Genomic DNA, 10,973 nt, shown 5'->3' on the forward strand with positions numbered 1-10,973 from the left:
GAAGGGAGCCGGGCCGCGGATCTGAGGGTCGGGCTGCCCCAAGCGCTCCTACATCCGGCAGCTTCCGAGCCAGGCTCTGTCAACCGCCGGGGAGGACGCAGAGGGTGCTAGCGCCGACCCTGGGCTGCTGGCATTTATACAGAACTGGTGATCGCCTTCACTCGCACCCCCCCGACCCCGAGAAACGCGCTACCGTGCAGCTCCCCCCTTGGACCTCGGGGCGCCACCTTAAGAGAAAAAACAACTTCGGAACACCCCTGTGTTCATCATTGTTGTTTATTCTTTTCCCTTAGTTCAAAACTAACAAATATATGTAATTCATTACCAAACGGCTCAGGCCAGCCCTTTCCCTCAGCTGAATCAAATGCCCATCTGTGCAATGCACCTATATGGTCTTTAAAGAAAGACACGCCTTGTAAGAAAATAACCTGACAATGATATAAAACTGGATTTATGTTTATGCAAATCTTCCGTTTCAACCCTGTTCTCGGTTTGCACATGAGCAGGCAGTGCATGAGACTATACCGCTAACAGTCACAACTCAGGAGTTCGGGAAAAGCACAGATTTAGTTGGGAATTTATAATCCAAGGCAGCAAACCCCATACCTGAATCAAAACATTTTATGTAAGGTTCAAACTAAAACAATTCTTAAATTACTGGCTATGAGGTAAGTTGGACAAGTTAATATCACCCCTGTAATTTTTTTTTTTCAAAGAAAGCAGTACAGTTGTTGTTAGCTTTACTTCATTTACTAAGTGTGAGCATTTTAATATTAACTAATAAATAAATAAATAGTGCAAACTTGTTTTCATGAAAAACATAACTTGTATCCAAACAACAATTTGGAAGCATACTGCTGGTTGCTACAGTTTGCGTGTTGGGTAAAATGCTAAACAAAAAGCAGTGACTCGTGAGGGCGGCCAAGAGAGTCAGACAGTACTGCTGCCTCCGAAAACCCAGTGGCTCTGTTCCCGCTGCAGGGAGATGCTCTGCTTTCCCACAGTGCTTACTCAGTGACAGAACTCTCTTTCCCATTTTATCAGATCAAAAATAATCTGAACACCCTCTCTTATCAGCTAGTTTCGAACAGCATGTACCATGTGAAACTACACTGAGAACACCTGGAAGACAATGAAACAAAACAACTTTACAGAAAAAGAACTGCTGAGAGTCGGCACCAGTGTCTGTAACAGAGAGGAAACCTGGAGCTGATGTTTTAAAATAAGAACTGTTGGTGGTCGTGATGGATCGCACACGGACAGCACCGATGTTCGCAGGACTGGCGAGTTCGATCCTCAGCAGTTTCCTCGGGGCGCCACAGTAGCAGCAGGTGCACAATCCCATTTCACAGAGCTCATCAGACCTTAAACTTGCCTTACAGACGCTCTTTCTGGGCACTGGAATTACAGAATGGAACTTTGGAGTACTAGTATTCGCCTCTCAAGGATTTGGGGAACTGACAACAAATTGCACTCACGAGCACAGGTGATGATGACTTTCCTGCATGGGAAGTGTCCCCGTAACAACACAGCCATGACTAATGAGCACAAGGGGAGAGCTGTTCTTTACCTCTCCTCCCTGTACCCTGGTGCACCAGCTCTTCGCTCCACCCTCTCCCCTGCGACCTGTCCCACTTCACAATGAATTTAAACTCGGGAATTTAAACCAGGACAGAGGCTGGGCTGCTTTTTTCTTCTTGTCTTTTTAAAAAGTTATTTTTTTATGTTAAAGATGTTGAAGTCTATAATAATTCTTTCAGAAACATTAATTATTTCACTTTAAAATAGGGTTGGGAGAAAAAAAAGTATCAAGACCAAAAGTTTACTGGTTCATTTCAGCACCCTGCTCATCAGCGGGTATAGCAGTAACACCTCTGACTCGTGGTACAAAGTAGCAACACTGATAGATTAATAACCCAATCCATCAGTTGTTCTTCCAGTTTGAAAGAGGAAACAGTCATTTAATTTAGGTCACATTTCATCTATTACTATTGAATTGGAGTTTATGCTTAATGTTGATGTTGCCAAGTTTAGCTAATGTACCAATTAAGCAATTCTCAACCCATCTATATTAATAAGTTTCATTGGCACCTTCAGAAATAGTGAAACAAAATTGCAAAGTAAAAGCCAACTCTAAAACACCTATGAATTTAATTTCCCATATTTTGCACTTGAGAAGTTTTTCCTCAAAGTCAGAAAAGTAAAAAAAAAACCACCCCTACGTATGGAAAAGATGTAATTAAAGTAAGCGGCCGACTGTTCCAGTAAAGATACAGACCTGAAGTACCTCATACATCATTGATCCAGTGGGGCTAGGACTGGAAGATGCACTCACCTTTGACTACAAATCTCTGATATATTCTTTTTGTGCTTATGCAAAGGTGAAATTGGAAGACTTTTAGTTTGGTGAGTAAAACCAATGTGATTTTATTTTGCTTGATTGATTTTGCTGTACTTGAAACAAATGGTGAGGATGTGCTGTTGCTGGACTGCAGATCACAGCCAAGGGAGCCCTACAGCTCCAGGTTTGGCTTTCCCCCAACCACCCTCAAGGGTGACAGAGGGACAGGCTGCCCGAGGAAGCACTTGGTCACACTGTCCTCTTCTGGCCATCTCCTTACCCCTTATGTCATGCAGGCGCTTTGTACGCACCCACATCCCCTCCGTCAGTCAGAAGTTGGTATTCATTTACTGTTTTCCTGAAACATACAGTAACAAAATATCCACAACCCCTTCCAGGAGTTTGGAACACAAAGCTTTGGGATGCAATACTTCCAATATTGACAAGGCAAGAAACACCAAATGGAAAAGAAAATCATGTACCTTTCAAAGGTATTTTTAATAGGTTTTTTTTAATGATGATGTACCATTTACATCCACCAGTGTCCAAGTGCCCTCTCTCTAGGCGTACAGTATGCTTGCTGTACATCACTAAGGCACTCAGGAGGGAAGTAATTTTTGATAAATGGAACAGGAATGCTTCCACTACACAGCATCAGTAATAAATTTCCATAGCAACTCTACCACAGGATTCAGCCTGTTTGATTTATGTGACAGCAAGTCGTATACCAACTCACTGGGAATTTGGCAAGTTTGTCACCAAATCACTTTCAAAGGCACTGATCATCTTTTCTTACCCCTAGCTGGGAACAGTCACATTTTTTCCACCGATTTTGAAATTGAATGTTTGAATTTTAGTGGCATAGAGGAACCAACGCTATCAATTCATTCCCTCAAAATAACAACCACCTTCCGAAGGCCTGCATGCCCTCTCCTTCTGAAACCTGACTTTGCGTGCCAGCTGCTGCACTGTCCAGTTTACATCTTCAGGACTCAAGGCTGAGAGTATTGTGCGTTACTCTTAAGTCCTACCTTACAGCAATTTTTCATCAAGAAAGTACCTTGAATGTAAATCAAAATGCTTTGAAACAGTGGAAATAAATTAAACAAATGTAATTTGTTTATAAAAATATCTTCTTATAAATCTTTAAAGCTTATAAAAGCCAGAAAATACATTTAAAAGAATCTCTGAAGTATTTCGTCCTTTGAGGTGTGGTTACAGTTCAGAAAGCGAGAAGAAACAAAGCCCACAGACTTTTCACATTTATCTTCTGACAAGGAATGTTGTGGTACAACACACTCAACCTACAAGTTAAAATGCCTTTGACATCCTTCCTCGGGTCATCTCCCTGTGTCAGATCACTTCTGTTTGAAAATAAAGAGTTGGAACTTAGCTGACAATGCTGCTGTTTAGACAGACATGGCACAATTAGCTTTTCCATAGTTCTATATGGAAATTTGGATATTGGTTACACCGGCAGCCATGACTCTGAAGCTAGAGCTCGGAGATATGTATGTAGTACATAGGTGCCACTTTTTAACAATTACTTTCTGAACTTACATTTTCATATTGCGAGGGCAAGTGGTACCACATACAAACATACCACTGTCTCAGCCGCCCATTTTTTCAGTAACATGGCATTTAAAAATACCTATATTCCTGTTTATTGATTATGGGATATGTCTTTGTAATAAAACGTAAATGACCTTGCTAGTCCATCCAGTATTTAAACTGCATCACTTGGTCCTCTTGCACTTCCACGAAGACTGTCCTTCGTCCTGCAGCTTTTTAAATTTTGGCCCAAGTAGGAACCACCAGCCAAATCCCAGAATGACACAGATAACAGATTCCACATAGTAACCATCCAAGGTAGTAACACAGGAACCACCAGCTTTTGCGCAGAGCTGAAACAGAGAAGCAGAAGTTGATGCATTAAGTATTCCTGGGGAGATAGAAAAACACAGGCTTTTAGAAAGTAGGCATTAAGTATCCACTGTTTTCTACTTGCTCTTGGTTATGACTAAATATATTTGTTTATTTTTCCTTGTTTCCCATGCAGTTAATAAGAGAGGCTTCTGAGCTTACCATCAGTATGAAAAGAAACAAAACATTTGGGAAATAGAGCATATGGGCCCAAGGGGCTAACTCTAGAAAATAGAAACTGTCCAGCTGTCTCATGCTGGCCTGGAGGTTCTTAATCCCATAAAGAAAGATTATTTTTTTTTCCCCTAGCCATCCACACCGCTTCTTTAGAAATTATATCCTTGCATCTCACCACACTGAATCAGGAAATGGACAGTGCAAAATGCTGCACATTTCTGGGAAAAATATGCCCAGGATGTTTTTTAGTTGCAGAACTGGAAGACAAAAACTCCAGCATTTAAAGCTTAAGTGTACAGCACCCTATTGTTTCTGTTGTTCAGCTTTCAGTACTGCTATAAACCCAAGATAAATCAATCCCCTGAGTTGAGGTTCTGACAGCATGTTCATTATTCTGAGATATGTCAAGATCAGATTAGGAATAAGGAGAGAGTAACAGTAGTGGTGGAACATTACCAGCTGGGAGGATGTGAAATAAGGTGAAAGGAGTGAGATGAAGGAGGAAGGACTTAAATTCAGTAGAGGCACAGGGAACCTAATTAGTGGCAAGCCAATGAGGGACAGGCTGAAAAATCTGACACTGTGGAAGCTCTGCAACTAGTAAAAAAAAAATAAATGTAACTCCAGTTCAAACAAGTCACATTTGATTCCTAGAACACTTTGTTTATTTAGAGAACTTCCACATCCCAAAGAGTCCTGGCATTCAAGAGTGAAATAAGTTTCAGTCATGAGTATGAAAAACAAAACCAAAAACCCCTAAAACATTTCCCCCCTTCCAAACAGTCACATTAAAATTTCTCATTTGCTCATGAGGAGGTGAATTTGAAACTTTGCTTTCCAGGCAGTTTTGCATCTTGTTGTTTGATCTGCATACATTAGCACAGCATGTTCTTTGTTCTCTTCCACAGGTCTCCCCAGAACTGGGAAGGCAGCCAGTCACACCGCTCAATTTCACATGGAAAATGAAGATCAAAGACAGAGAGCAGGAGAAGGTATCAAGGTATCCAGATAGGAAGCCTCCAGAAAGACAGAAGGAACAAAAACCTACCACAAAACTTAAGGGACTTGGGGGACAGACAGCCTGCCAAGAACAGAGCGCCTAATTACACCACTCTAAACTTAAGCAAGGTTTACTTTCATACTTTCAGCCTCCTTACACTGCAGAGAATGTGGCACCAGTCTAGTGCTTTTACCACCAGCTTTTCATCCCAGAAAGAAATGGACAACTACTCTGCAACTGCAAATCTTTGGTAAGATATTCGTTATTAAGAGCGTACAGATAAAAACAGACTTAATTTTAGCAGACATGAAAATTAGCCCAATGAGTGGGAATTTTGAAGCATAAGTTGTGCACTATGCAGGTTTTCAAAGGAAAAAAAAAAAAACCAAAAAACCCTAAGGGAAGCAATTTCATTGAGAAATAATTGAACAGAGACCTTCACAGCCTCCAGAACTTACTTCTGCAGCAACTGTAGTTCCACAGGTCTGTTCCTGGGCCCCTGCACAGTGGGTCCACAAGCCAGAGTGCCACGGTAGAAGGCCAGTTCCCTCCCAGATTTGACACAGTATTTAGGAGCGTCATGTAGGTTCCTCCAATCAGCGGGTCACTGACTTTGGCGTTGAAAGCCATTATTGCAACATACATGCTATACAGCGTGATCTATGGAATAGGTAAGAAAACCCACAGGACAGTAAGGTCTCTTCAGTTACAGACAATGACAACTAAAAAGCCTAGCATAAAAACTGTTCTAAGAGATGACTTAAAGTTAGCAACATTGACTGAAAAATAATCCCAACAGGTTAAAATTGCACAAGAGAGAAATTATTTCTGCAGTCTGTGTCTCTACTAATACCGAGAAGTAGCCTTGCCACTTGTCTCGAGTCATGCTGAAACTGATCCAGCCTCACATGCATTGGAATGACTCAGGTTATCAAACTGTAGTATGATAAGGCCAGATAAAATAGCACATAAAAATAACACTTTTGCATTTAAAATCAACTCTCAAGACACTGCATACATTTTAGCTCTGATCCAAAGCCCAGGTGTTTGTTTTCCAGGCCTTTGGATCAGATCCATCATGACATTCCTCCAAACATCAGTACAAGTTTTTCTTCTAGGACCAGGATCACATAACTTTACGGATCTGCACAATAACCACAATCATCATAACGCCTATGAAACTCAGTCAGAATGCTGGGATTTATCCAATTCCACCATGCTTTTGAGCTTCTTTTTTTGGGGGGGGGGGGAAGTGGGAAACAAAAGCAGATCTCAACTAAAAGTAACTCCATAGAAGATGTTTAATGGAGCAGGTGGAAGAGGGAGAAGTAATATTGGCAAGAGTATCAAAAGTAAATATAGCCATGCAGCACAACAGGTCAGACTTAGAGGAATTCTAGTGTAACTAAGGACAAAAGCATTTATAGTCCTCCCATTGATTCATATGAAATACCCTCCTGTCCCCCTCCCCTTCCCACATACAGTGTATGTTACCTGATGTAAAGCATAACTCAGCAATACTACAACATAGTAGTAGACAGGAAATCCTCCTTCATGTTTTACTTTAGGAGTCCACCATACCAAAAAAGCAAATTCCAGACCAAGCAGTAATCTGGAAGAACAAGAAAGATAATTTGTAATTCAAGTAATTGTCCCCATGTGTTTCCTTGATAGAAAGCAACTACTGAACATTTATACATACAGAATATATTAAAATAGTCAATATCTAAATAGTTAAAACTTTTTCTTAGATAGAATTAGATATTAAATTTTGACAAGCACTGAAACTGCACATATTTTATACCTAAAAAATTCTGTCTTCCATATAAAATAATTCACTACCATATCTCCTATACTGGCTTTCTCCTCTGCCCCTTCACACAGAAATTTATTTTTTGTTAAAAGCAACGCACAACCAGATTCAGCTGGAGCAAGATCTACTCTCTTTTTTTTTTTTTGGCAAAAACATACATGGTCGCATAAGAGCACATTAAAGTAATAGCTACCTGTTACAGACACGTTACATGATTTACTGAGTAACAGCGTTAAGTAATTTGCTGGATTCACTGGTTTTAGAATTCCATAAGCAAACTCCTATATAAAACACTTCAACACAGAAGTGAAATGTCTCCTTGTCTGTATCAAAATAATTCAGCTTCTTTTACTCTCAGTCACCCCAGTAAAGCATACATCCAGTAGATGCACCGAATGATTTGCCAATGTGTTCTGCCACTATTACATTGGGAAGCACATGTAATTTTACAGATACGGTCCTGGATCTAGTCAGAATGATTCATAAATAAGCAACTGTCAACACCGTAGCAAGAGTACTACTCTAATGCTGTTGAATACGCATCTTAAAAACACCTCACATTCTGTTTTCTTACATGTGTTTCTAAATGAATCGTCTTCAAGGCACAAGACACAGGGAGTTTAACTTACTATGACAATTCTGACATACTTTCTTGTATCTGGAAGTTTAAGAGTTACACAAGAACTCCTATACTTGATCTGAATATGTAAATTACTGTTTCTGTTAAACAAGATTTGTTTGTTTTTACCTAAAAGGCATAGCTTTGTAAAATGTGTTCAGTGGCTGGGGGCCTGCTGTGTATTTGCTGATAATCAGAGGCAATATTATCTGTAAAGGAACCATGGGAACTGCTAGCAGAGCTAGGTGCTCTTTTGGGACGCCCTCTTCCACCAGTTTGAGTCCTGTTACGGCATCTGCTGCTGAAAATCCAACCTGCAATACAAGTCAGACAAAATAAACTGGGGAAAACAGTGATAGTTTAACTAGAAATTCAGTTTATTCACTATTAAGTAAATTGAGAAATGTGATTGAGGACAATTCACTTGTGTCTCATTTAATTTCCTAATCCGTTCTGAAACAAGTTCTACACTTGCATACTCTTCTTGTCATCAGTGCCAAAACTATACCAAGAACATTAAACACAGCAACAATACTCATGCCCAAGCCTTAATTGCTGTAGGTATCCACAATGGCCAACAAGAAGCCATGAAAACCTAGTTTGTACAGAGTTGCAGACTCAAGGAATAACATTTAGGTTAAAAGAAACATTCTCCATACTTTTAACTGCAGACTACACAAACAGCCTAACGTTTAAGAATGTTTGAAAACAATTAATTTCATAGTAGATTGCAATCAAACTTCTCTTTAAAGCTTCTGTAAACACTTACAAAAGCCCGAACGAAATGTTTTCTCTCGTACAGCCTTATTTAGCACAATGATATAAGCAAATTTGTTTCAAATTCCATGTGAAAATTTGGAACTCTGATGACAAGCACTAGCAAAATTAAGAAATAAGTTACACCACAGGAACTCAGAAACCTTTCAGACACTTATATCATCAGCATCTAACAATTCATATAGGTATGTACTTACTTTTGCTGTGAGAATCAAGAGACAGAAAGTAAGAACTGCCGGCATCTTGATTATTGAGAATAGCAGCTTGTATGTGTCAGTGATGCCTTTTGTTTCTTCTTTTGTTGGTGTTAGTTCCTTGTTTTCCTTTTTCAAAAGGGCAACCAGTGTAGTGGTAATTAAAAAGACAGCTCCCCAGAAAAACAGGAAATCTGGAGGGAAAAAAATTAAAATTAAGAAAAATCTTTATAGCAGCCACCATCAACATTTCATTAACAACTCACTGAGTATCTAAAATGCAGTTATTTTGCAGCAATATAAACGTAATAATCAAAAATTGAAAAAAAACCCCATCACTCACTAACCCTCCTAAAAACAAGCAACAAAAGGAAAGCACAAATGCATCGCTACATACAGTAACTGACACAGCTCTTCCCTGCCCCTCGCTCTATAACCACGCTTGCTTGAGATCTGAGGCAGAAGAGCAGCAGCAAACCGCGTCACTTCCCCAGTGTTCTGTTTATTATTACCACAATGAGCATGGTGGATGAGAAACAGAATTAAAAATGAAAATGTTGAAGGAGTACACAATCACCAAAAGCTGATCGAGGAAAAAAACACATTTAATAGTACTAGTTACAAAACGGGGAAAAAACTTCAGAGAAAGAAGTAATTCACAACTCTCCAGTTGATTTACTGCGTAGTCACATAACTATTCTGTGCCTCAATTCTATATTCCCTATATAATACCATCTGCCATCTGAAGGAAACAAAGATTTATACTTATGAGTGTAAAGATGCCCTGATGAAAGTTCTTACAGTTGTCGAGTAAAGAATCACTCAAATATGTCTGTTTTAAGTGGCTATTATACTTGCTAACTCTTAAGTACTTCATTTTTAGCAGATATAATATTTGCTAAATTGTGGATTTGAAGGCAGCGATAGTAAAACCACACCCATATTTTACAGCAAGTACTTTCTGAGTTAGCAAATGGATTAATCTAAGATAATCCTATCCTCTAGCTTTATGAAACAGGCAAAAAAGAACTCCATAACATGCAGAGGGTAAGACAGAAGTAGCCTTTTATCTTCCTGGTCACAAGCAACTCCAGAAGCCTCAGGGCAACTTGAAAGTAAGCATCTAGGGCTGGTGAAAGGGCAAAGACAGTGCAAAGGTTTAGGTAATTATTAGCTGCTTCTTATGCACAGGAAGAGAACAAGCTCAACAAGCGTGGAAGAAAACACGGAAAGACTACTTTAGTGATACCCTAGCATTCTCAGTGTAAAAGAAAAAAGGTATTTCAAACCATTTTCTGCTGCTTCCACATCAGTTACTTTTCGCTTTTCTAAAGAAAAGATGATCTCATAAACCAATGCTGTCAGATTGCTCTCTCCTCTGTTAAAAAAAAGGTACCCTGAACATACATTTTTAAGTAAAAGATGAGTTTTCAGAGAGTCATGCTAATCACAGCTACTGTCTACAAAAGACATATGGGAGTGGTACTCTAATAATAGCACTAAGCATCATCACCGCAGTGAGAGACCTACAGTGCGAGGACAGGAATAGAAATAGTTTTGAGCATCATCGCTCCTGAATACTCCTGGTCAGGTCAGCCCTGTCAGCTGCAATACAGCAATGGCTGGATTACAAAAAAAAACCAAAACCAAGCCATACAGTCCACTAACAGCCTACAAGCAAAAGAACTTCAAAATTATAGTTCACAGAAGGAATTTCTAGCCTAAAGTCTCTGGTGCTGCCAGTGCTGCCTGGCCCCATCATTATTTTGTGTCTGCCTCTATACTATTACCAGCAAAATAAACCACTGTGTTAGGGCAAAGCAAACTTTTGAACTAGTTCAGGGACAGACAAGGCTGGAAAATAATTGTCAAAAGGTGTGCATGGGGGGACAGATGTTTCATCACAACAGCTTTAAGCAATTCTGAAGATACACATCTCTTCCCAGGCAAAAGGGCTCTCCACAGTCACTGGTCCAAGTAAATTTGGGCTTGCCTTGCCTTGAAGGGGCACCTTCTTCCCGCACTTGTGCTTTACCTCTCTTCCCTCACATTGTAAGAGGCATCCATGTGACTGCATGGCAAACAATTAATGCTGTGGCTTTTTAAAAACTTTGAGTTGACCTTGGATC

General features: G+C 39.8%; 1 protein-coding gene across 1 annotated transcript in view; it reads right to left on the bottom strand.

Moving 5' to 3' along the window:
- Nucleotides 1-1,748: 1,748 nt before the first annotated feature.
- Nucleotides 1,749-10,973, bottom strand: part of SLC33A1 (solute carrier family 33 member 1) — a 13,547-nt gene continuing 4,322 nt past the window's right edge. Inside the window, 6 exon segments of the mRNA XM_009634351.2 lie at nucleotides 1,749-4,245; nucleotides 5,900-5,951; nucleotides 5,953-6,101; nucleotides 6,936-7,053; nucleotides 8,003-8,187; nucleotides 8,848-9,038. Of these exon segments, the coding sequence (XP_009632646.2) occupies nucleotides 4,078-4,245; nucleotides 5,900-5,951; nucleotides 5,953-6,101; nucleotides 6,936-7,053; nucleotides 8,003-8,187; nucleotides 8,848-9,038 (863 nt within the window). The 3' untranslated portion in view covers nucleotides 1,749-4,077.

Source organism: Egretta garzetta, unplaced genomic scaffold (assembly GCF_000687185.1).
Source record: "Egretta garzetta isolate BGI_Z169 unplaced genomic scaffold, ASM68718v1 scaffold172, whole genome shotgun sequence".
NCBI lineage: Eukaryota > Metazoa > Chordata > Aves > Pelecaniformes > Ardeidae > Egretta > Egretta garzetta.